The sequence below is a fragment of the Amblyomma maculatum genome, chromosome 1 (assembly GCF_055883805.1).
Source record: "Amblyomma maculatum isolate TAMU_Amacu chromosome 1, ASM5588380v1, whole genome shotgun sequence".
NCBI classification, from domain to species: domain Eukaryota; kingdom Metazoa; phylum Arthropoda; class Arachnida; order Ixodida; family Ixodidae; genus Amblyomma; species Amblyomma maculatum.
The window spans coordinates 148,446,633-148,471,241 of NC_139344.1; the positions used below are offsets into that span (position 1 = coordinate 148,446,633).

Consider the following 24,609-nt stretch of genomic DNA (forward strand, 5'->3'; position numbering starts at 1 on the left):
ATGCGCCAAACGTTGAGGCTGACCGCGCAGTGTTTTTTGATAATCTTTATCAGTATCTTTCATGCGACAAGAAAGTAATCCTGTTAGGAGACTTTAACTGTGTCTGTAGCGTTGCTGATCGTTTAAAAAAGCTGCCTCTTAGGGACAAGAGTGCGTTAGCGCTTAATCAGATTGTACAAGAATGCAATTTGGAAGATGTGGGGGCAGCTCTAACAGATGGTATGCGTCCACTATTTACGCATTTTCAGAATGAAAGTCATGCAAGACTTGACAGAATATATGTTTCTCTAGAGCTTTTGCCGCTGTGTACCAAATATGAGGTCGTACCTGTACAGTTTAGTGATCATTGCCTAGTAATTGCAACTGTCGGAACAAGGAAGGAAAAACCGAAATTTAGCTGGGATCTATGGAAGCAGAATGACAAGCTTTTAGAAGACGAAGAATTTATTAACTACGTAGATGAACAAATAAAATATATTATTCAGGCTAATTCGGCAAACGCTGTTGCCGAATGGGATGAATTCAAGCAGCGCGTAAAAATAAAAGCTATTGAGAGAAGCTGCATCAATAAGTTCAAGCGCAACAATGAAGAAAAACAATTACATGAACGTCTTGAATTTCTTTTGGCCATTGAAAGCGACAAGCCAGGAAGCTGTTCGAAGGAAATGAGAGAAGTAAAGAGCCGCTTGCAACAGATTGACACGAACGAGTACAAAGCGGCGGTGATAAGAGCGCGAGCTCAGAAGCTGTGGGCAGGCGAAACGCCAACAAAACGCGCCTTATCGGACGAGAAAAGGTACGCGTGCCGGAAAGAAATTAAACAGATACGATACCAAGGCGAGGTAATTTCAGACAGTAAAATCATAGAGCAAGCTTTTGTTGAATATTTCAGCGAGTTGTTAGGACGTGAAAGAGATGTCCAAGACGGGTTTGAAAAAGAGTTTTTACCGCTTATGCCATCGCTTGATGATGAGACAAAAGCGCGACTTGAAGAACCAATTACTATTAGCGAAATTGAAAGTGCAATCGATGGCTTACAATCTGGTAAAGCCCCTGGACCGGATGGGTTAACAGCAAATTTTTACAAGGTGTTTAGAACACCAGTGGCCCTTCTGTTACACCGTGTGATCTCGGAAGCGTATGAAAAGCAAAGAGTGCCACTGTCCTTTGGGGCTTCCCATATTACTTTGATACCCAAAACTGATGATCCCGAGCAGCGGTTGTTGGTGGGGTCGTACCGTCCAATTAGCCTTACCAACACAGACTACAAAATCTACACTAAAGTCTTAGCAAACCGACTACAAACCGTAATAAAGCTTTTGGTAGGTCCACACCAAACATGTGGCATCAAAGGCCGCACAATAGCTACAAATATTCATGTCGCCCGTAATGTTCTGGAATGTTGCGATGTTTGTGAAGGCCGTGTTGCTATGCTGCAACTCGATTTAGCAAAAGCTTTTGACCGCGTATCGCACGTGGTTTTACTTAGTATTCTTGAGCACACCAACGTCGGTCGAGTCATACTAGAAGGCGTTAAGATGTCATACGCATGTTGCACGACACGTGTGATTGTAAATGGTACTCTTACTGAAAGCGTGCCAGTGCGCTCGTCGGTAAGACAGGGCTGCCCGCTGTCGCCCCTGCTATTTGGAATGTACCTCGAGCCAATGTGTTTAGCTTTGCTTCACAGCAATAAGGTGATCGGTTTTAAGCTTTACGACGCTCATGTTAAGGTCCTAGCTTATGCGGATGATATTGCCGTCTTCTGTTCAGATAAAGACAGCGTTCGGGAAGTTGTTACCATTACGGGGAAATATTGCAAACAGACAGGCTGCCAAATTAATTGGGAAAAAAGCTCAGGCTTTTGGCACGGACAATGGGATAATAAACCCGAGTATTTCGCTTTCATGAAGTGGGCGGAATTACCTACAAAGTACCTTGGCGTGCCGCTTTGCTGTTATCGTGACACTGAGCGACAGTGGGCAGAGGAAACCAACCGAGTACGGGAAAAAGTGGAAGGATGGCAAGGAAGGGATTTATCTATGTTCGCGCGGGCTAGCATCTGTAATGTTTTCTTGCTTTCCAAAATATGGTATATAATGAATGTCTTATCTATGTCACGGGTCCATGTACAAAAAGTGCATCGCATTTTTTCTGTGTTTATTTGGTCCTCCACATGGGAAAGAATGAGCCGCACAAATTAGTTTCGGCCTGTTAGATACGGAGGCCTTGGTCTCGTTCATTTGTTTTTACGCCAGATAGTATCTCGGTTTCTATATCTTCGAGACCAGCAAAACCCGTTTTTGCGAACTGTTTTACAAATAAGAATGTGCAATATGCTACCACAATTCATTGTCACGTCATTTTTAGATCCCTGTACCACGGTCTCTGGTTACTTACGTGAGGTTGTTCTTGCATTCAGAATGCTGAGTGTCCGATTTTCAATGGAATATCTTTCTTCAGTTTCAAGGCGCAAACTGTATACAGACCTTATAGACATTATGCTACCTGTGCCTGTGTACCGTTCTGTATACTATGGAGGCCCAGGACAGGACGTCTTGAAGAGAGTAAAGAGGATGCCAGTTAAGCCTACGACGAAGTCGTTTTTCTTCAAATTACATACCGGGACGCTTCCAGTCAAAGTTTGGCTGGAAAAAAAAGGAATATTTGTCCCGTGGACAACCAATTGCCTCCTCTGCAAGAAACCCGAAACAGTTGAGCATGTCTTTATAGACTGCTGGGACCCGATATTTCATTGGGATGTTCTTCAAAGAACAATAAAAAAAGAACTCCCAATAGATCCCTACGGTATACGCTTCCTGCCAGTTGAAAATCAAGAAACCCCATACGATATGATAATGCTCCTTAGCCTCCATAGTATATGGAAGACTAGAATGCAAGTGCGTCATGCGGACGTCAATACGCGACCTGTTAGAGAAAATTTCGTGGAGAGCGTGGCGTATATCCGAGATGTGTACAAAAGCGAGCCTGATCCACCGGAATGGATGAATATACTTGACCAGTTGGTTGGCATCAAACAATTTTAAATCACATGTGTCAGCAAAGGATTGGCGACTCTTTTATCATTGATTTTGTGTTTTGTACTTGTCATAAGCCTGGTAATAAAGCAAAAAAAAAAAAATTCCGGCGTGGTCTAGTGACTAGGATACCTGGCTCTCACCCAGGAGGCCCGGGTTCGATTCCCGGCGTCGGAAAAATGGCGGTCTCATGGTGTAATGGTTAGCACTCTGGACTCTGAATCCAGCGATCCGAGTTCCAGTCTCGGTGAGACCTGCGCCTCTTTTTTTTTTTTTTTTTTTTTTTCTTGTTACGCGTCTGCATTCCTTTGCGCTTTCGCTTCCTATGCTCTGCCACGTTCCGGCGTGGTCTAGTGACTAGGATACCTGGCTCTCACCCAGGAGGCCCGGGTTCGATTCCCGGCGTCGGAAAAATGGCGGTCTCATGGTGTAATGGTTAGCACTCTGGACTCTGAATCCAGCGATCCGAGTTCAAATCTCGGTGAGACCTGCGCCTCTTTTTTTTTTTTTTTTGTTACGCGTCTGCATTCCTTTGTATTTTCGCTTGCGATGCTCTGCCACGTTCCGGCGTGGTCTAGTGGCTAGGATGATTCTGCTTCCGGCCACGCCAGTGAACGGACGCAGGATGCAGGGCTCCTCAGGAGCGGCTTCAGCGGCCATGTCAGGCCGCGGTAACAGGAGTGCTGAACAGGACAACACTTACCAGGTCGTTTTGCCTGCACTTCCAACAGGTTGGTTTGTTTTGAATACCGTTTTTTTGCACGCCGATATCAGGGCCCGGCCGTACCGGGTGGAAGATTTCCGGGATGCTTTAGCACAACACTCGCTAATCCCCGACGTTATCGCAATGGGGGCGTATCGGATGAGCCATGTCTGGGCCGTCACTCTCAAAGATACTGAAGCGGTGAACAAGATTGTAAGTGTAGGTGAGCTGTCTGTGAAAAACGGTCGCTGCTTGGTGATTGACCCGGCGAACCAGGACGTGCGACTCAAACTTCACTGGCTGCTACACAACGTGCCAGACGAAGATGTCCGTGCTGCATTTGCGCCGTACGGAAAGGGGTCAGAAGTTTCCCGGGAGCGTTGGCGTGTTAAAGGTATGCTAGAAAAGGGCTCTAAAACTAGACTCGTCACGCTGAAGCTGAAAGCTGGCATGAAGCTCGACGACCTGCCGCATCAGTTGAATGTTAGCGGCGAGCTGGCGCTAGTGATCGTGCCAGGCAGACCCCCGTTGTGCCTACGCTGCCGGGGTACGGGTCACATCCGCAAAGAGTGACTGATTCATCGCTGCGGAACCTGTCGACGGTTCGGGCATGAAGACAGCCAATGCGCACGAACCTACGCTAGCATTGCCGGGCCTGGGACCAGCGAAGACTCGTCCGAGTTAATTATGGACGAGGCGGATGCGGAGGAGGCTGCTGACATTAGATGTCAGTCAACGAAACAGGACGCGCCTTCCATGACGGTTTTAACAAAGAATAAGGTGACGGTCTCAAGAGAAAAGAATGAAACTCGGCATGTCTTGAACGTTCCATCCCAGGACCATGAAAGCGCGTCAAAGGAAGCGTCAGAAGACGTAACCAAATTTTCCGACGCTGAGGATCATCTCAGTACTGAGCCTTCCTGTACTGATGCCATGGAGGTTGGGCCGCAGACAGCAGCCTTAATTGCCGCGAAACGTCCGCATGAGGAAAGCGTCGAGGAGACTCAGCTGCTAGGCGGTGTTTGTGGTGAGCCGCCGCCGAAAACTTCTGGCATCCGAAGAGCCACGTTAAGACTGAAGCCGAACTTCTCGGCCGACACGCGGCAGGCGGGGAAACCACCTCCGTAGTTTTTGTGGTGTCCTGAATGATTTGTGGGTCGACTGGAATGCTAAGGTAGGGAGTGAAGAAATATTCGGAATTACAGGCAAGTTCGGTCTTGGTGAGCCAAATGAAGCTAGGCAGAGGCTAGTAGAGTTTTGTCAAGAAAACAACGTGACCATAGCGAATACTCATTTTCAACAGCACAAGAGGCGCCTGTACACATGAACTTCGCCGGAGGGTCTGTACAGGAATCAGATCGATTATATTATTTGCCGACAGAAATGGAGAAGCGCTATACAAGCAGTAAAAACAAGGCCTGGGGCCGATTGTGGCACCGATCATCAGCTTCTTGTTGCCAAGATTAAGCTTCGATTGAGGAAAACGCAGAAAACTAGAAGGCCTTTCAGGTATAATCTGGATCAAGTTCTATTAGAATATGCTGTGGAAGTGAGGAATCGATTTCAAGAATTAGATCTAGAAGACAAAGAGCCCGAAGAGATGTGGAGTGATGTTCGTGATATAATACAAGAAGTTGCTACTAAGGTAGTTCCAAAGCAAAGAAATGCAAGAAAGCAAACTGGTTATCTGAAGAGGCTTTGCAAATAGCTGAGGAAAGGAGGATGGCAAAAGTTATGGGGGAAAGAGAAAGATACAAGGTTCTCAATGCGGATTTTCAGAAAATAGCAAGGAGAGATAAGAATGCCTTCCTGAACATACAGTGCCAAGCAGTTGAGGACAACAGCCAATTAAGGAACACAAGAGCTCTGTATAAGACAATCAAAGATATCAAATGGAGCTTCTGTGCTAAGATGGGCGTGATAAAGGACAAACGAGGCAAGGACCTCACTGAAGCCGCAGAAATAAAGAAGAGGTGGCAGGAATACACAGAAGAACTGTACAAGAAGGACCCGAATGTGCAAACCCAACATAAGACGGTTGTGATCACTGATCTCGAGCCGGGCATCCTGAAGAGTGAAGTTGAATGGGCCTTAGCCAGCCTTGCTAAGAACAAAGCTAGCGGAATTGATACCATTCCAGCTGAGTTGCTTCAAAACCTCAACCATGACGCTGTTAACATTCTGCATACATTATGTCAGAAGATTTGGACAACCCTGCAGTGGCCACAGGATTGGAGGAGGTCAGTTTACATCCCCATTCCAAAGAAAGGCAGTGCCAAAGATTGTTCCAACTACCGCACGATCGCGCTTATTTCGCATGCTAGCAAGGTGATGTTGAAAATCCTCCAATGTACGCTGCAGCAGTATGTGGATCGGGAGCTTCCGGACGTGCAAGCTGGGTTTCGCAAGGGCAGAGGAACTAGAGACCAAGTTGCCAACCTTCGCTGGATCATGGAAAAAGCAAGAGAGTTCCAGAAACCCATCTACTTCTGCTTTATTGATTATGCGAAAGCGTTTGACTGCGTAGACCACAGCAGATTGTGGCAAGCTCTCCAAGAGATGGGAGTTCCAATTCACCTCATCTGTCTCCTCAGGAACCTGTATGAAGGGCAAGAGGCCACAGTCAGAACTGGGCATGGTCTTACTGATTGGTTTCCGATTGAGAAAGAAGTGAGGCAAGGCTGCATACTGTCGCCCTGCCTATTTAACCTATATGCAGAGTGCATCATGAGGAAGGCTGGACTGGACGAGTCTTCAGCTTCAGTGAAGATTGCTGGAAAACGTATCAACAACCTTAGATATGCGGATGATACCACTTTAATGGCAGAAAGTGAAGCGGAACTCAAGAGACTTCTGATGCGCGTACAAGAAGAGAGTGAGAAGTTTGGGCTTAAACTGAACATTAAAAAGACAAAGATCATGGCGTCTTGCCCTATCAAGTCCTGGAGGATCAATGAAAAAGAAGTGGCACCTGTGGCAGATTTTCTCTTCCTGGGCTCCAAGATTACCTGGAAGGAGACTGCAGCCATGAAATTAGGAGACGCCTGCTTCTAGGAAAGAGAGCAATGGTTAGCCTTGACCGCCTAGTAAAGAGCAGAGACATTAGTCTGCCAACCAAGATCCGTATAACTCGTGCTATGGTCTTTCCAGTTGTGATGCATGGATGCAAGAGTTAGACTGTGAAAAAGGCTGACCGTCGAAGAATTGACGCGTTTGAATTGTGGTGCTGGCGAAGACTCTTGAGAATTCCTTGGACTGCCAGAAGATCAAATCAGTCGATATTGTCGACCATAAACCCTGACTGCTCATTGGAGGGTCAAATTCTAAAGTTAAAGCTCAGCTACTTTGGTCATCTGATGAGAAGAGAGGAGTCGCTGGAGAAAGATTTGATGTTGGGAAAGGTTCAGGGTCGCCGGAGAAGGGGTAGGCAGCGAACGCGATGGTTAGATGGCATCTTCGAGGCACTGCAGATGAAGTTATGTGATGTTAGGAATATAGTGAGAGACCGGAAAGCGTGGCGTGACATGGTCAATAGGGTCACGAAGAGTCGGACACAACTGAACGACTGAACTGAACTGCCAACCGACCAGCGTCAGGAACCTTCTGCAACCAAGTGGTGCGTGTGTGAGCAAACATGAAACAGAGTGCTTGGACTTCGTTTGAATGCATCCCGAAATTCTGCTGGGAGGATATTACATGCATGCATACGCCGCTGTTCGTCAGAAGCGGAGGCCACGCAACCGTGAAGGTAGGCACCATGCTGGTACGGGCGTCTCTTTCTAATTCATGACTCTTAAACTTAATTCGCCGTTACACGTAGCTACTTTGAATGTCAGAGGGCTGGGAGCCAGAAGGCGACAATGCCAGCTCAGTCGCCTCCTTTTGGATAATGATATAGATATAGCAGCTGTGCAAGAGTCAAAGATTGAGAGCCAAGAAAGCGCTGACCGTATGGCGGCTTCTTTTCAAGCAAACTTTTATGTGTGTGTATGCCATTCTGTTGGTGTATTGGGTGGTTGCCTTTTATTTATACGTAACACGTTGGGAGTAAGCGTAGAGTCCGTTTTTGCCTGTCCAAGCGGTCGGCTTTTGGTTACCGATTTTACCTACTCTAATTTATGCTGGCGTGTTGTGTGTGTGTATGCTCCCAATTCAGGATGTGAGCGTGAATTGTCTTTTGAGTTTATTGAGGTGTGGTTCAAGGTCGACAAAATCTTGCTTGTACTTGGTGACTACAACTGTGTGTGCGCAGCTGTGGACCGAGCGGCGAAGTGTAAACCTCGAAGAGACAGAAGCTACGAGCTGTTGAATGCACTTGTGCATGAGTATGGCCTTGAGGATGATGGTAGTGTGTTCTCCACTGGAAACCAGCCAGAGTTCACGCACTTTCAGCGAGATAGCCATGCTAGATTGGACAGGGTGTATGCCTCGGTAGATCTTGTTTGCCTATGTACTGCATATGGGGTCAAACCTGTGTCTTTCAGCGATCATTGTCTCGTGAGTGCAGTGTTTGGTCGCAAAGGAAAGAAATAGCGCTTTAACTGGCACCTATGGAAACTGAATGCCAAACTTCTTGCCGATGAAAAGTTCCTTACGGAAGTTAACCGAGTTCGAAAATCGTCTTGCTATGCGACCAGTAAGTTTTGCAGAGGAATGGGACAGCTTCAAAGAGTGAGTCAAATTGAAATCCATAGAAAAGAGCAGTAAGGTGCGGCATAAAGAGAAAGAAAAAGAAAAAGAACTGAATGAACAACTCCAGTTTTTTTTGAGCATGGAAAGTTCTGTGCTAGTGCATTTCGCCAGTAAAATACGAGAGATAAAAAGTGATTTGGAAACAATCGACAGCGAAAGATACACAGCGGCTGTCATACGTGCAAGGGCTGAAAAACTTTGGACAGGAGAAGTGCCGACAAAACGAGCGCTAGCAGTTGAGAAAAGATACGCCTGCCAGAAAGAAATAAGGAGTATTAGGTATGCCGGCCATATCACTGAAGATGCTAAAGATATTCAGCGTGCGGTAGCAGAGCACTTCGAAGAACTGCTTAGCGCTAAGCTTCAGACTGTAGGCGGCTTTCAAAAAGATTTTCTAAGACTGATGCCTGCACTGGATGACGAAAGTAAAGCGCGCCTAGAAACACCTATAACGTTGCAGGAGATACTATCTGCAATAGATGACCTCACACCTGGGAAGGCCCCTGGGCCGGATGGTCTAAGCGCCGCATTCTTTAAAACTTTTCAGCAGTATGCGGCTCAGTTTATGCTCTGTGTAATCACTGAAGCTTATGAACGTAATACTGTCCCACTGTCTTTCTCTACATCGCACATTGTTCTAATACCCAAGACAGATGATCCGGAGAAACGACTGTTGGTGGGGTCATATCGACCGATTAGCCTCACCAATGTTGACTACAAGGTGTACATGAAGGTTTTAGCAAAACGACTGCAAAGCGCAATAAAGAAATTGGTTGGGTCTCATCAAACGTGCGGCATCAAGGGTCGATCCATTGCCACGAATATACATGTCGCAAGAACCGTACTAGAATGTGTTGATGCACTCGGTGGTCAGATAGCCATGATGCAGTTAGATTTGGCGAAAGCCTTTGACCGTGTTTCTCACGAAATTCTGTTTTCCATTTTGGAGCATTCTAGCCTTGGTGACGTCATAGTGGAGGGTGTTAAAATGGCGTATGCGAACTGCACGACCCGTATTATAGTGAATTGTGAACTGACTGACAGCATCGCAGTACGTTCATCGGTAAGGCAGGGCTGCCCGCTCTCACCCCTGCTTTTTGCACTGTATTTAGAGCCACTTTTCCTGGCTATCATTGATAACGATCGCATTTTAGGGTTCAAGCTGCAATCAGCACACGTGAAAATGCTTGCATATGCTGATGACATAGCAGTGTTTTGTGCAACTAGAAAGAGCATCTGTGAAGTCACGGGTGTCGTGCAAACATTTTGTGATCAAACCGAATGTAAGATCAATTGGGAGAAAAGCTCTGGGTTTTGGCACGGTGTTTGGGACGTGACACCTGGTTTCTTCTGTAAGCTGCGATGGTCTGCTCTCCCAACACGATATCTTGGCGTACCTTTAGAATGTTATCAAGATACCAACGTGCACTGAATGGAAGAAACATCCAGAGCGAAAGAAAAAGCGGATGCCTGGCACGGAAGGCAACTCTCAATGTTTTTGCGCGCTTCTATTTGCAATGTTTTTCTTATTTCGAGGCTGTGGTACCTCATAAATGTGTTGTGTGTCTCACGAACCTTAATTCAGAAAATGCACCGCGTTTTTTCTGTTTTTATTTGGGCATCCACATGGAAAAAAAACCGCCCGGACGAATTTGTTTATTTCTGTTAAAAGGGGCGGGCTTGGCCTTGCACATCTGTTCTTGCGTCAGGTGGTTTCGCGATTTATATTCCTGCGTGATCAAAAAGATACCTTTCTAAGAACTGTGATGCAAGTGCGATTGCAGAGGCTGCTCCCTGAATGGATTGTGTCATGTGAAAGCATGCCTGGTACTGTGACTGGCTACCTGCGCGAGGTTGTTTTTTCGTGCAAGTTCCTTGAAGTGCGGTTTTCTTTTGATTACCTTTACAATGTTCCTAAAAAAAAACTGTATAAAGATCTCATTGACGTGATGCTGCCGGTGCCTTTTTACTGGGCATTACACTGTGGAGGCCCAGGGCAGGACGTTTTGAAAAGAGTTAAGAAGATGCCCGTGAGGCCATCTGCTAAAACGTTCCTTTTGAAACTTCTCTAATACGCTCCCTGTTAAAACCTGGCTGAATGAAAAAGGTATCTTCGTCCCATGGAGAACAAATTGCCTGTTGTGCAAAACACCGGAAACAATTGAACACGTTTTCTTACAGTGTTGGGATGCTGTCTTTCTATGGGACGTCCTCCAAAGGACAATTAAAAAGGAGCTTCCATTAACTCCTTACGGTATCAGATTCCTACCAGTGCAGAACGATGATGCACCTTATGATTTAATTATGCTTCTTGGCCTCCATAGTTTGTGGAAAACACGAATGCAGGTGCGTCATGCAGGTATAGATACACGATCTTCGCGTGAAAACTTCATTGAAAGTGCGGTGTATATACGCGAAACTTTCAGGATGCAGCAGGATCCACCACAATGGCATTGTCTCTTTGATGAGTTAGTGCACTTGAAAAGATTTTAGCCACGTACGCGTTAGCTCAAGTGTAGTTGACGTTTTTTATTATGCGTATTTTTGTTTTGTGTTTCACGGCAATAAAGAAAAAAAAAGTCTAGTGGCTAGGATACTTGGCTCTCACCCAGGAGGCCCGTTTTCGATTCCCGGCGTCGGAAAAATGGCGGTCTCATGGTGTAATGGTTAGCACTCTGGACTTTGAATCCAGCAATCCGAGTTACAGTCTCGGTGAGACCTGCGCCTTTTTTTTATTTTTTTTTTGTTACGCGTCTGCATTCCTTTGTGCTTTCGCTTCCGATGCTCTGCCATGTTCCGGCGTGGTCTGGTGGCTAGGATACCCATTCTACTTCCGGCCACCGGCGTGTACGGACGCAGAATCATGAGCTCCGGCGGAGCGGCGATTGCGGCCCAGGCTGGCCGCGGTAACAGGCTTGACGAAAACGATGATAAGGAATATCAGATCATTTTGCCGCATCTGCCCACCGGGCGTGTTGTTTTCAACACAGTATTTTTGCACGGCGACGTACGAGTGCGACCCTTCAGGGTTGAAGATTACCGGGACGCCCTGGCCAAGATTGGTACGCTCCCAGACGTGGTGGCCTTGGGGGCTTACCAAATAAACCATGTCTGGGCGGTGACTTTGAGCAGCACTGAAGCAACGAAGCGGCTGCTAACCTTCAAGGAGCTTCAAGTGAAAGGTCGACGGTGTATCATCATTGACCCGGAGGACCAACAGGTGAAGCTACGGCTCCACTGGATGTTGCATGGAGTGGCGGATGAGGATATCCGAACTGCTTTTGCGGCTTTCGGTGAGGTGACCGAAGTGACCCGTGAGCGGTGGCGAGTCCAAGGCGTGCACGAAAAGTGCTCCACAACGAGAACCGTGCTTCTGAAGTTGAAGCCCGGGATGAAGATAGACGACCTGCCTCACCAGATAAGCGTAGCAGGGGAGTTGGCCCTTGTTGTGGTGCCTGGGCGGCCAATGCAGTGCCTGCGCTGCCGCGGGACCGGTCATGTGCGCCGGGAATTTAAGATTCCGCGGTGTTCGACGTGTAAGCGTTTTGGCCACTCCGAGGAAGATTGCGTACGAACGTATGCAGTGGCTACTGCACCAACAGCGAGGGCGGACATGACGGAGCACCAAATGGATGTCGCAGAGACAGAAGAGGCCGCAAAAGGGGTCGGAGAAGCTGAAAAGCTAACAGCAACGACAGGCATGTTAGTGCCCCCGGGGGGTGGAGACGAGACACTCCGTAGGCCAGACAAGGAAGTCACACCACCAAACAACGTACCGTCAGAGGAAGAAAAGGTGAGCGATGCCGAGAGCTCAAAAATTGAACTTCTGGAGTCTGCGGGCAGACAGGAAACCCTCGAAAAGAGCAGCGGACGAGCGACCAACGTCCAAGGCCCTGCGAAGCGTTCCCGCGACGAGAGCACAAGTGAGACAAGCAAGGCAGAGGCAGCTAGCAACGACGAGCCGCCGATAAAAACGCCAATAGGGAGGAGGGCGACCTTCAAACCAAGACCGAATGTCTCGACGGACAGGAGAGCTGCCGAAAAGCCGCCCCTGTCACAAGGTCTGCCACTCCAACCTCATGGCTCTGGCGTCAACGAAAGCGTCTAGCGCCATGCTGGACGTGAAAGGTAAGCACCATGCTCTTGGCCTCTTTTCACTCTAAGAAAATGGCTTATGTACTTACTGTCACTAAAGGTTGCGACCCTTAACGTGAGAGGTCTAGCAGCGAAAAGGAAGCAGAGCCAAGTCCTGCGCCTTTTAAATGAAAATGACATCGATATACTTGGAGTTCAAGAGACAAAAGTCGAGGGTGAAAGAGAAACCGAGAGCATGGTGCAACGTTTCACGTCGCGGTTTTACGCAGCTGTCAGTCATGCAGTCGGTACTTCTGCTGGATGCGTCCTGTTTGTGAAGAAGTTGCCGGGTCTTGTAGTGCAGTCGCATGCTTCTTTTCCGTCGGGTCGGGGTGTGGTCCTCGATTTTAGTTTTTGCTCAGCTGAGTGGCGTGCTGTTTGTATATATGCACCTACGGTAGTTGATGAGAGGGCTGCTTTGTTTGATTTTGTTGAAGAGTATTTAAACACGGATAAGCAACTTGTCTTTCTGGGAGATTTCAATTGTGTACTGAGCTCCGGTGACAAAACTAGCCATCGTTCATTTAGGGATCGTAGCACAGAGGTACTTTCGCGCTTGATCGACGAGTTTGCACTGGAAGACGTTGCAGAGTGTCTCACGAGCGAGCGACGGGTTCAGTATACTCATTTTCAGGGTGCTAGCCACGCCCGCCTTTACAGGATTTATGTGTCCGCAGAACTGGCTCCAAAATGCCAGGATTATTATGTTTTGGCGGTAACGTACTCAGATCACTGCATGGTTCAGTGTACAATTGGAACAAGAAAGGGAGGTAGCGGTTTTAATTGTGAATTGTGGAAGTTAAATAATAAACTGCTGAATGACGAGCAATTCACCAGACTAGTAGAAGAAGAAATTGGTAAGATTTGTCAGGAGGACACCCACGAACTGGGTCAAGAATGGGAACTGTGTAAGCAACAAATTAAAATCAAAGCTATAGAAAAGGCCAGCTGCATACGGTTTCAAGAAAAACAAAATGAAATGCATTTAAGATCTTTGCTAGATAAATTGTTAGCCCTGGAGTGTAACACGCCAGGGTTATACATGGACGACGTTAGAAAAATAAAACAAAGACTTCAACTGAATGACGAAGACCGTTATCGCGGAGCACTGGTGCGTGCAAGAGCGGAAAAATTGGCCATGGATGAGACGCCGACAAAAAGATCGTTGGGAATAGAAAAAGCAAATGCAAGGCGAAATCACGTGGCAGAGGTAGATTGGGCAGGACGCACAGAAACCGATAACGAAGGAATCGCGAAAGCTTTCCGGGAGTATTATGAAGATCTATTTTCGTCCCGAGAGGTTTATTTGGACCGTTTTAAAGAATCCTTTCTTGACGTGATGCCAAAAATTGACGAGGAACAAAAAGAAAGACTGGAGCGGCCAATAAGCGAAAAAGAAGTGCAGCAGGCAATAGAAAATTTAAACCCCAGGGAAATCACCCGGGCCTGATGGCCTGAGTGCGGCTTTTTATAAAGCGTTCAAGGAACAGCTATCTCCTTTGTTGTGTGCGTTATTTAATGAAGCGTATGAACTGAAGGCACTGCCTGCGTCTTTCGGATCGTCGCACACAGTACTTATTCCGAAAACTGACCAGCCAGATAAGCTTAGGCAGTTGTCTTACAGGCCCATTGCTCTGAAAAACGTTGATTACAAGATTTATATGAAGGTGCTTGCTGGCAGACTACAAACGGTTATGTGCGAACTAGTGGGCCCTCACCAAACGTGCGGTATCAGAGGGCGATCTATCTTTCAGAACATTCACAAAACGAGAAGTGTGCTCGAATGCTGCGATGCAACTCATGCATGTGTTGCGTTACTGCAGTTGGACTTGGAGAAAGCTTTTGATTGTGTGGCACATACTATTCTGTTCAGTATATTAGACTATGTTAATGTCGGCTCTGTTATTCGAGAGGGAGTGGCCTTGGCGTACCGTAACTTCACTACGAGATTAATTGTCAATAAGTTACTGGGGGCCCCCATCAACGTACGACGTTCGGTGCGCCAAGGTTGCCCCTCAGCCCTCTTTTGTTCGGCATTTATATTGAAACATTGTGTTTAAGCATTCTACAAAACAATGACATTGATGGTTTTCGACTGCAGGAGTCAGACGTCAAATTGCTGGCTTACGCAGACGACGTTGCGGTTTTTTGTGTGAATAAGGAGAGTATAAAGAGGACAGTGGATGTGGTAAAACATTTTAGCAAAGTCACAGGGAGTCAAGTTAACTGGGGTAAGTGCCTGGGATTTTTGCACGGAGAATGGCAGCTGACCCCCGACACTTTCGCTAACGTGTCGTGGGTTACAACGCCTGCAAAGTACTTGGGTGTGCCCTTGGAATTTTACAAGGAAAGCGAGCCATACTGGCTAGAGCAGGTCAAAGAAACCCGTGAAAAAGCGGAGAAATGGAAAAGCGCTCAATTATCAATATTTGCAAGAGCCGCAGTTTGCAACCTGTTTTTAATTAGTAAGTTATGGTATGTAATGCAAGTGTTGCATTGCTCCCGTGTAAATGTGCAAAAATTGCATCGAGTTTTTGCGGTGTTTGTTTGGGCCTCGAGTTGGGAGAGGTGCAGTCGGACAAATTTGTTCCGGCAGGTGATGCATGGGGGGTTTGGTCTGGGTCATTTGTTTGTGCGACAGATTGTCAACCGATTTATGTTTTTTAGGTGTGCGAGCGATCCATTCCTGCGTACAGTGTGTCAACAAAGACTTGGTCGAGCGTTGCCTGATTTCGTAGTTTATACTCAATGTATGACGGGTTCTCTTTTTGGATTCTTTAGGGAAATTGTTGTGAGCGTGAAATTCTTAAGCGCACGTTTTTCGAAAGAGTATTTAAGTAATGTTAACAGGAGAACATTATACAAGGATGTTTGTGAAGTGGTGTTCCCGGTGCCCTTGTACAGAGCTTTATACTACGGAGGCACAGGAAGTAATGTATTAAAACGGGTAAAGAAAATGCAAGTTGCTACGGGAGCTAAAACGTTTTTCTTTATGCTACATACCGGTACTTTGTGTGTAAAATCATTTATGGAGAAAAAGGGTATTTTCCTACCGTGGGGGGCCCAATGTCTCATCTGCAAACAGCCAGAGACAATAGATCACGTGTTTTTGCACTGCTGGGAGGGGGTATATTTGTGGGATGTTCTGCAAAGGACATTAAAAAAAAAAACAGTTGCCACTTGATTCCCATGGCATTAGGTATTTGCCATTGGATAACCACGATGATATGCCGTTAGACCAGGTTATGTTAATGTGCCTCCACAGTATATGGCGCGCACGAATGGCTGGTTATCACTGCGATGCAGATGCGCGGCCAGCCCGCATGTATTTCCGTGAAAGTGTGCAGCGATGGCTCGACGTGGTTAAATTGCAACCATGTGCTCCTGAGTGGCTGTCAAAGCTGGAACCTTTGACGGCGCTCAAGGAATTTTAACATGACAAAGCATGCCCCTCAGTGGGTGTTAGGCAACGCAAACTAGCTTTGTGTACATATATTATTCCTTTGTTCCTGTTTTGAGTTCCAGTGCTGTGTATTTGTGTCAAAGTCAGGCAATAAAGAAAAAAAAAGTGGTCTAGTGGCTAGGATACCTGGCTCTCACCCAGGAGGCCCGGGCTCGATTCCCGGCGTCGGAAAAATGGCGGTCTCATGGTGTAATGGTTAGCACTCTGGACTTTGAATCCAGCGATCCGAGTTCCAATCTCGGTGAGACCTGCGCCTCTTTTTTTTTGTTACGCGTCTGCATTCCTTTGTGCTTTCGCTTGCGATGCTTTGCCACGTTCCGGCGTGGTCTAGTGGCTGATTCCACTTCCGGCCATCGAGCGTGACGGATGTGATTATCATGGGCTCCCAAGGAGCGGATTCAGCGGCCCAGCTGGGCCGTGGTATCAGGAGCACGGAAAGGCCTGGCAAGGATTATGAACTGGTTCTGCCGCATCTGCCTACAGGTTCGAGTGTTTTGCACACTGTTTTTTTGCACGGCGACATAAAAGCCAGGCCGTACCGGGTGGAGCACTTTCGAGACTCCCTCGCTTGTCTTTCACTGCTGCCGGAAGTGGTTGCCCTCGGGGCATACCAAATGAATCACGTGTTTAAAGGTGAAGAGGCGAAAGCGAAGATTTTGCAAGCTCAAGCTTTGGAAGTGAAGGAACACCGATGCGTGGTCATTGACCCATGTAACCAAGGCATCAGGTTGAAACTTTTCTGGCTGCTTCACGGCGTGCACGACGATGATGTGCGAGCAGCGTTGGCGGCTTATGGAAAAGTTACGGAAATATCTAGAGACAAGTGGGAAGTGCAAGGGTGTGTCGACAAGGCTTCAACGACTCGAACGGTCACGCTGAAGCTAAAAGTGGGCGTTACCATTGAGGACCTGCCGCATCAGCTTCGGGTCGCCGAGGACGTCGCACTCGTCCACGTCCCAGGCAGAGCCCCGCTTTGCCTCCGGTGCCGCGGGAAAGGACATATACGTCGTGAGTGTCGTGTGCCGCGCTGCGGGCTGTGTCGTCGCTACGGCCATGACGAGTCCCAGTGTGTGCGCACGTATGCCAACGTTGCAGGCCCCGTGCCGAGTGAAGTGGCAGGCGAGCACTTGATGGACGCAGTGGACGCCGAGGAAACTAGCAGTGGAATCACTGAGGATGCAGAGCTGAAAGAAGAATCCTCTGAGAAGACCCCTGCACTTAAAGAACACTGTGAGTCAGATGTGAGTGTTCCGTTGCCGAATGTTGCTGGAACCGAGACACCCACGAAAGAAGACGCAATGCCAGTGCTGCAAGCCCAGCTTCGGCTACGCAACACAGTGAGGAACTGGGGGACACTGAAGCTGAGATGCCAGCTGCTTCTACCTTGCCTGTGAAGCGTGTGCACGAAGACAGTGTCAACGAGGGATCAACCCAAGGAGGAGCGGAAAACGGACAGCCTCCACTGAAGGCGGCCCCCCTTCGCCGGGCGTCCTTCAAGCCAAGGCCAAACGTGCCCCCAGACCGGAGAACTGTGTCACCTGTGCCTCCGCCATTGCGGGGGTACCCTTTTCAGTCGAGACGTCACAAGCCCGGTCCATGATCGGGAGCAGCGCTTGGAACGACGGACGGACTCGCCAAAAAGGAAGAATGGTCAACCCATGCAACAGTTGAACCGCAATGCTGTCTTTCTGCAGAAGAGATGTGAGTGAAATGTTTCGCGATTTATAATTTCTTGAGATGGCGACCAATTTATCCACTAGCTTGCGCGTAGCCACGCTAAATGTGAGAGGGCTGTCAACGCGTCGGAGACAACAGCAGCTGAACCGCCTTCTGCTGGAAAATGAAATTGATGTGCTAGCAGTTCAAGAGAGCAAAATGGAAACCGAACAACAAACAGAGAAAATGGCTGAAATATATCGTTCTAGATATACTGTTTGCGTTTGTCATGCGGTTGGAAGATCGGGGGGATGTGTCATCTTCATTCGAAATTGCATAGAGTGTGTGCAGTCTGTGTTCTCGTGTGAGAGTGGTCGGCTTTTGATATGCGATTTCAGTTTTTCTGGATTGGACTAGAGAGTGATCTGTGTTTATGCGCCGACTAGAACGTTTGAGCGGGAAGAGTTTTTTCACTATATGAAATCCTTCCTAATACATGAGAGACGTGTTCTCCTGCTTGGAGACTTCAACTGTGTCTGTAGACCGGAAGATAGAACAACAGACCGTGTCCTTCGTGACAAGAGTGCAGAGTTACTTATTGACATTGTTAATGAGGCAGAGCTTGAAGATGCTGGCTGTATAATGACGCATGAAGGCCAAGCAAAGTTCACGCACTTTCAAGGTAGCTGTCATGCAAGGTTGGACCGTATATATGTTCCCATTGATTGTGTGCCCTTGTGCTCGGAATATGAAACACTTCCCATGAGCTTTAGTGACCACTCCCTCGTAATGATTACTCTAGGCATGAAAAGTAAGGCAACAAAGTTCAATTGGGAGCTATGGAAATTTAATGAAAAACTGCTGCAGGATGAAGAATTTACCCCTAAAGTTAAAGAATATATTAAGCATATGTTACAAAATGACTCTAATTTTATACAAGCATGGGAGCAGTTTAAGTGCGATATAAAGAGAACTCCTATTGACCGAGCATGCACTCTCCGACGTAAAGAAAGAGGACAAGAAAAAGAACTTCGTACCGCACTTGAATACATGCTTAGCATGGAGAGCGTTAAGCCTGGCTTGTTCGCCCAAGATATAAAAAAGATAAAAACCAAACTTGAGGTGATAGACGAAGAGAAGTATCGCGGTGCGGTGATAAGGGCACGCAGCGAAAAATTGTGGCTCGGAGAGACGCCCACGAAAAGGGCACTTAGTGACGAAAAAAGGTACGCAGTGTCAAAAGAGATAAAAGAAATCTGCTATCAGAACGTAGTTACCTCGGAAAAAAAAAAAAAACGATTGAACGGGCGTTTGTAGAATTTTACAGCGAATTGTTTAGCCTGAAAACACCGGACATTGAACGCTTCAGAAAAGACTTTCTGTCGCTGATGCCAAGAGTAGAAGACGAAGTGGCGCAGACACTTGAAGCAAGTATTACTTCCGAGGAAATTGAGGCCGTTATCGGGGAATTAAATTCCAATAAGTCACCCGGACCAGATGGTCTTGGTGCTGCCATATACAAGGCCTTTCCAGCTGAAATGGCTGTTTTACTGGAAAGAGTTATTAGTGAATGCTACGAAAAGAACATACCTCCTCCGTCTTTTCGAATGTCACAAGTTGTACTAATCCCGAAAACAGATGACCCAGTTAAGCTTTAGTCTGTAGCGTCTTACCGTCCTATAAGTCTAACGAATGTTGACTATAAAATTTACATGAAAGTATTAGGGCGATGACTCCAATGTGTAATTACTTCTCTTGTAGGCCCACATCAGACATGCGGTATAAAAGGAAGGACCATTTTTACTAATATACACACAGCAAGGAGTGTACTCGAATGTTGTGACGCGATGCATGACCACGTAGCAATGATGCAATTAGACCTCCACAAAGCATTTGATAAAGTGGTACATGAAATTTTGTTCTCTGTTTTAGAGTATGTCAATGCTGGTTCCGTGATTACAAAGGGCGTGAAAATGATTTACGAGTGCTGTTCAGCGAGACTGGTCGTGAATAAGCATTTAACCGATCGTATACCTGTTCAGTCGTCAGTAAGGCAGGGCTGTCCTCTGTCTCCCCTTTTGTTTGCGCTTTATCTGGAGCCTTTCTGTTTAAGATTGCTTACAAGGCCAAACATACGCGGTTATAGATTTTTTCAAAGTGAAGTTCGGGTTTTGGCATACGCGGACGATATTGCGGTTTTTTGTACTGACCATGAGAGCGTGCAAGAAGTTGTAAAAGAAGCCACTGCTTTTTGCACTGCAAGTGGAAGCGAAATTAGTTGGGCAAAGTGTTTAGGATTTTGGCACGGAAACTGGCAATACGCGCCTGAACTGTTCTCCAGTATGCAATGGACAATAACGCCAGGTAATTATCTTGGTGTGCCACTAAAGCATTACCGTGAAAGCAAGGAATGTTGGGCCGGTGAAGTTTAGCAAGTGAAAACCCAAACAAACAAATGGGGAGGACATAACTTTTCTATGTTCGCAAGAGCTACCGTTTGCAATATGTTCCTAGTTGCAAAAATGTTTTACATGCTGCAAGTGTTATCTATGTCAAGAATCTCTGTTCAAAAACTGCATAGGGCATTTGCCACGTTTGTGTGGGCTTCATCATGGGAGCGTACCAGTCGATGCAATCTTTTTCATACGGTGCATAACGGTGGACTGGGCTTGTCACATTTATACTTAAAGCAGATTGTAACAAGGTTCTTTTTTTTTGCGCGAACAAAGCGATGTTTTTCTTAGAACGGTAATCCAAGTGCGATTGCGTGATTCACTGCTGGAATATGTAGTTTCGACTATGTCTACAGGGACAATGGCTCTAAGTGTTTTTCTTCGTGAAGTTGTCGCGTCCTTCCAAATAGTGAAGGCGAGATTTTCAAATGAGTATATGTGTACTGTTACGCGAAAACGGCTGTACAAATATTTATTTGAAACCTTTTTACCTGTGCCTCTTTATCGCGCTGTATATGCTTTGGGTCCGGAGCGGGACGTGTTGAAAAGAGTGAAAAGAATGCCCATCAGATCGTCCGCTAAATCTTTCTTTCTTCAATTGCATACCGGCACTCTTCCGGTGAAGCCATGGCTGGAAAGCAAAGGCCTTTTTGTGCCTTGGTCTGCTGACTGTTTAATTTGCAAAAAGCTGGAATCCATAGAGCATATTTTCCTTGATTGTCACGATGCAGATTTTTTGTGGGATGTGCTACAGCGTACTATTAAAAAGGACTTACCAATAACGTCGTTTGGCATACGCTACCTTCCATATGCGCCAAGCCAGGAGAAGTGCCCAGTGATTTATTAATGGTCTTGTGTGTATGCACAGCATATGGAGAACGCGAATGGATGTTCGCCATGAGCATGTTGTCGTACACCCAGCCCATCAGTATTTTGTTGAAAGTGTAACGTACACGCGTGATGTTTTCGGAGGGCAATCTGACCCCCCGGAATGGCTGCCAGTCTTGGACAAGCTCATGTCACCTAATCCATTCTATCACAAGAAACCTGTCAGAAAGTGACTTGTGTTTTTAACTCCATGCGACTTTGCATCGATCTTTGTAGTTGCCAAGTCGGTAATAAAGAAAAAAAAAGTGGTCTAGTGGCTAGGATACCTGGCTCTCACCAAGGAGGCACGTGTTCGATTCCCGGCGGCGGAAAAATTGCGGTCTCATGGTGTAATGGTTAGCACTCTGGACTTTGAATCCAGCTATCCGAGTTCCAATCTCAGTGAGACCTGCGCCTCATTTTTTTTTTTGTTTTGTTACGCGTCTGCATTCCTTTGTGCTTTCGCTTGCGTTGCTCTGCCACGTTCCGGCGTGGTCTAGTGGCTAGGATACCTGGCTCTCACCCAGGAGGCCCGGGTTCGATTCCCGGCGTCGGAAAGATGGCGGTCTCATGGTGTAATGGTTAGCACTCTGGACTCTGAATCCAGCGATCCGAGTTCAAATCTCGGTGAGACCTGCGCCTCTCTTTTTTTTTTCTGGCTATGTTACGCATCTGAATTCTTTTGTGCTCTCGCTTGCAATGCTGTGCCATGTTCCGGCGTGGTCTAGTGGCTAGGATACCTGGCTCTCACCCAGGAGGCCCGGGTTCGATTCCCGGCGTCGGAAAGATGGCGGTCTCATGGTGTAATGGTTAGCACTCTGGACTTTGAATCCAGCGATCCGAGTTCCAATCTCGGTGAGACCTGGGCCTATTTTTTTTTGTTACGCGTCTGCATTCCTTTGTGCTTTCGCTTGCGTTGCTCTGCCACGTTCCGGCGTGGTCTAGTGGCTAGGATACCTGGCTCTCACCCAGGAGGCCCGGGTTCGATTCCCGGCGTCGGAAAGATGGCGGTCTCATGGTGTAATGGTTAGCACTCTGGACTTTGAATCCAGACATCCGAGTTCCAATCTCGGTGAGACCTGCGCCTCTTTTTTTGTTTTGTTACGCATCTGAATTCTTTCGTGCTCTCGCTTGCAATGCTGTGCCATGTTCCGGCGTGCTCTAGTGGCTAGGATACCTGGCTCTCACCCAGGAGGCCCGGGTTCGATTCCCGGCGTCGGAAAGATGGCGGTCTCATGGTGTAATGGTTAGCACTCTGGACTTTGAATCCAGCCATCCGAGTTCCAATCTCGGTGAGACCTGCGCCTCTTTTTTTGTTTTGTTACGCATCTGAATTCTTTCGTGCTCTCGCTTGCAATGCTGTGCCATGTTCTCACCCAGGAGGCCCGGGTTCGATTCCCGGCGCCGTTAAGATGGCGGTCTCATGGTGTAATGGTTAGCACTCTGGACTTTGAATCCAGCCATCCGAGTTCCAATCTCGGTGAGACCTGCGCCTCTTTTTTTGTTTTGTTACGCATCTGAATTCTTTCGTGCTCTCGCTTGCAATGCTGTGCCATGTTCCGGCGTGCTCTAGTGGCTAGGATACCTGGCTCTCACCCAGGAGGCCCGGGTTCGATTCCCGGCGCCGGAAAGATGGCGGTCTCATGGTGTAATGGTTAGCGCTCTGGACTTTTGAATCCAGCCATCCGAGTTCCAATCTCGGTGAGACCTGCGCCTCTTTTTTTGTTTTGTTACGCATCTGAATTCTTTCGTGCTTTCGCTTGCAATGCTGTGCCATGTTCCGGCGTGCTCTAGTGGCTAGGATACCTGGCTCTCACCCAGGAGGCCCGGGTTCGATTCCCGGCGTCGGAAAGATGGCGGTCTCATGGTGTAATGGTTAGCACTCTGGACTCTGAATTCAGCGATCCGAGTTCAAATCTCGGTGAGACCTGCGCCTATTTTTTTTTCTGGCTATGTTACGCATCTGAATTCTTTTGTGCTCTCGCTTGCAATCCTGTGCCATTTTCCGGCGTGGTGGATTCTGCTTCCGGCCACGCCAGTGAACGGACGCAGGATGCAGGGCTCCTCAGGAGCGGCTTCAGCGGCCATGTCAGGCCGCGGTAACAGGACTGCGGAACAGGACAATACTTACCAGGTTGTTTTGCCTGCACTGCCAACAGGTCGGTTTGTTTTGAATACCGTTTTTTTGCATGCCGATATCAGGGCCCGCCCGTACCAGGTGGAAGATTTCCGGGATGCTTTAGCCCAACACTCGCTAATCCCCGATGTTATCGCTATGGGGGCGTATCGGATGAGCCACGTCTGGGCCGTCACTCTGAAAGATGCTGAAGCGGTGAACAAGATTGTAAGTGTAGGTGAGCTGTGTGTAAAAAACGGTCGCTGCTTGGTGATTGACCCGGCGAACCAGGACGTGCGACTCAAACTTCACTGGCTGCTACACAACGTGCCAGACGAGGATGTTCGTGCTGCATTTGCGCCGTACGGAAAGGTGTCAGAGGTTTCCCGGGAGCGCTGGCGTGTTAAAGGTATGCTAGAAAAGGGCTCCACCACTAGACTCGTCACGCTGAAGCTGAAAGCTGGCTTGAAGCTCGACGACCTTCCGCATCAGTTGAATATTAGCGGCGAGCTGGCGCTAGTGATTGTGCCAGGCAGACCCCCGTTGTGCCTACGCTGCCGGAGTACGGGTCACATCCGCAAAGAGTGCCGGGTTCCTCGCTGCGGAACCTGTCGACGGTTCGGGCATGAAGACAGCCAGTGTGCACGAACCTACGCTAGCATAGCCGGACCTAAACCAGCGAAGACTCGTCCGAGTTAATTGTGGACGAGGCGGATGAGGAGGAGGCTGCTGATATTAGAGGTCAGTTAACGAAACAGGACGCGCCTTCCATGACGGTTTTAAAGAAGAATAAGGTGACGGTCTCTAATGAACAGAATGAAACTCTGCATGTCTTGAACGTTCCATCCCAGGACCATGAAAGCGCGTCAAAGGAAGCGTCAGAAGACGTAATCAAATTTTCTGATGCTGAGGACCATCTCAGTACTGAGCCTTCCTGTACTGATGCCATGGAGGTTGGGCCGGAGACAGCAGCCTTAATTGCCGCGAAACGTCCGCACGAGGAAAGCGTCGATGAGACTCAGCTGCCAGGCGGTGTTTGTGGTGAGCCGCCTCCGAAAACTGCGGGCATCCGAAGAGCAACTTTACGACCGAAGCCGAACTTCTCGGCCGACACGCGGCAGGCGGGGAAACCGCCTCCGTAGTTTTGTGGTGTCCTGAACGATTTGTGGGTCGGCTGCCTACGGACCAGCGTCAGGAACATTCTGCAACCAAGAGGGGCGTGTGTGAAAAAAAAAATGAAAGGCGGTGCTTGGACTTCGTTTGAATGCAGCCCGATGTTCTGCTGGGAGGACATTACATGCACACATACGCCGCTGTTCTTCAGAAGCGGAGGCCACGCAACCATGAAGGTAGGCACCATGCTGGTACGGGCGTCTGTTTCTAATTCATGACTCTTAAGCCTAATTTGCCGTTACACGTAGCTACTTGAATGTCAGAGGGCTGGGAGCGAGAAGGCGACAATGCCAGCTCAGTCGCCTCCTTTTGGA

The 24,609-nt window shown here is 47.8% G+C and overlaps 1 protein-coding gene, 18 non-coding genes and 1 pseudogene across 19 annotated transcripts; all 20 read left to right on the plus strand.

Annotated features, from left to right (window-relative positions):
- The first annotated feature begins 3,143 nt into the window (after positions 1 to 3,143).
- Positions 3,144 to 3,215, plus strand: TRNAE-CUC (transfer RNA glutamic acid (anticodon CUC)). Its single transcript has one exon. It is a non-coding gene; the product is annotated as a tRNA-Glu (tRNA).
- Positions 3,216 to 3,222: 7 nt separating this feature from the next.
- Positions 3,223 to 3,294, plus strand: TRNAQ-CUG (transfer RNA glutamine (anticodon CUG)). Its single transcript has one exon. It is a non-coding gene; the product is annotated as a tRNA-Gln (tRNA).
- Positions 3,295 to 3,377: 83 nt separating this feature from the next.
- Positions 3,378 to 3,449, plus strand: TRNAE-CUC (transfer RNA glutamic acid (anticodon CUC)). Its single transcript has one exon. It is a non-coding gene; the product is annotated as a tRNA-Glu (tRNA).
- Positions 3,450 to 3,456: 7 nt separating this feature from the next.
- On the plus strand, positions 3,457 to 3,528 carry TRNAQ-CUG (transfer RNA glutamine (anticodon CUG)). Its single transcript has one exon. It is a non-coding gene; the product is annotated as a tRNA-Gln (tRNA).
- A 6,493-nt stretch (positions 3,529 to 10,021) lies between these two features.
- On the plus strand, positions 10,022 to 10,926 carry LOC146204358 (uncharacterized; annotated as a pseudogene).
- A 156-nt stretch (positions 10,927 to 11,082) lies between these two features.
- Positions 11,083 to 11,154, plus strand: TRNAQ-UUG (transfer RNA glutamine (anticodon UUG)). The gene has a single exon. It is a non-coding gene; the product is annotated as a tRNA-Gln (tRNA).
- Positions 11,155 to 16,208: 5,054 nt separating this feature from the next.
- On the plus strand, positions 16,209 to 16,280 carry TRNAQ-UUG (transfer RNA glutamine (anticodon UUG)). Its single transcript has one exon. It is a non-coding gene; the product is annotated as a tRNA-Gln (tRNA).
- Positions 16,281 to 16,407: 127 nt separating this feature from the next.
- LOC146204361 (uncharacterized) lies at positions 16,408 to 17,630 on the plus strand. Its single transcript, XM_084587538.1, has 2 exons — positions 16,408 to 17,271; positions 17,604 to 17,630. The coding sequence occupies exons 1-2, from the start codon at positions 16,408 to 16,410 to the stop codon at positions 17,628 to 17,630; spliced, it is 891 nt and encodes a 296-aa protein (XP_084443664.1).
- Positions 17,631 to 21,491: 3,861 nt separating this feature from the next.
- Positions 21,492 to 21,563, plus strand: TRNAE-CUC (transfer RNA glutamic acid (anticodon CUC)). The gene has a single exon. It is a non-coding gene; the product is annotated as a tRNA-Glu (tRNA).
- A 7-nt stretch (positions 21,564 to 21,570) lies between these two features.
- TRNAQ-CUG (transfer RNA glutamine (anticodon CUG)) lies at positions 21,571 to 21,642 on the plus strand. Its single transcript has one exon. It is a non-coding gene; the product is annotated as a tRNA-Gln (tRNA).
- Positions 21,643 to 21,719: 77 nt separating this feature from the next.
- TRNAE-CUC (transfer RNA glutamic acid (anticodon CUC)) lies at positions 21,720 to 21,791 on the plus strand. The gene has a single exon. It is a non-coding gene; the product is annotated as a tRNA-Glu (tRNA).
- Positions 21,792 to 21,798: 7 nt separating this feature from the next.
- On the plus strand, positions 21,799 to 21,870 carry TRNAQ-UUG (transfer RNA glutamine (anticodon UUG)). The gene has a single exon. It is a non-coding gene; the product is annotated as a tRNA-Gln (tRNA).
- Positions 21,871 to 21,936: 66 nt separating this feature from the next.
- TRNAE-CUC (transfer RNA glutamic acid (anticodon CUC)) lies at positions 21,937 to 22,008 on the plus strand. The gene has a single exon. It is a non-coding gene; the product is annotated as a tRNA-Glu (tRNA).
- Positions 22,009 to 22,015: 7 nt separating this feature from the next.
- Positions 22,016 to 22,087, plus strand: TRNAQ-UUG (transfer RNA glutamine (anticodon UUG)). The gene has a single exon. It is a non-coding gene; the product is annotated as a tRNA-Gln (tRNA).
- Positions 22,088 to 22,156: 69 nt separating this feature from the next.
- TRNAE-CUC (transfer RNA glutamic acid (anticodon CUC)) lies at positions 22,157 to 22,228 on the plus strand. Its single transcript has one exon. It is a non-coding gene; the product is annotated as a tRNA-Glu (tRNA).
- Positions 22,229 to 22,235: 7 nt separating this feature from the next.
- Positions 22,236 to 22,307, plus strand: TRNAQ-UUG (transfer RNA glutamine (anticodon UUG)). The gene has a single exon. It is a non-coding gene; the product is annotated as a tRNA-Gln (tRNA).
- A 116-nt stretch (positions 22,308 to 22,423) lies between these two features.
- Positions 22,424 to 22,495, plus strand: TRNAQ-UUG (transfer RNA glutamine (anticodon UUG)). Its single transcript has one exon. It is a non-coding gene; the product is annotated as a tRNA-Gln (tRNA).
- A 69-nt stretch (positions 22,496 to 22,564) lies between these two features.
- TRNAE-CUC (transfer RNA glutamic acid (anticodon CUC)) lies at positions 22,565 to 22,636 on the plus strand. Its single transcript has one exon. It is a non-coding gene; the product is annotated as a tRNA-Glu (tRNA).
- Positions 22,637 to 22,785: 149 nt separating this feature from the next.
- TRNAE-CUC (transfer RNA glutamic acid (anticodon CUC)) lies at positions 22,786 to 22,857 on the plus strand. The gene has a single exon. It is a non-coding gene; the product is annotated as a tRNA-Glu (tRNA).
- Positions 22,858 to 22,864: 7 nt separating this feature from the next.
- Positions 22,865 to 22,936, plus strand: TRNAQ-CUG (transfer RNA glutamine (anticodon CUG)). Its single transcript has one exon. It is a non-coding gene; the product is annotated as a tRNA-Gln (tRNA).
- Positions 22,937 to 24,609: the final 1,673 nt, after the last annotated feature.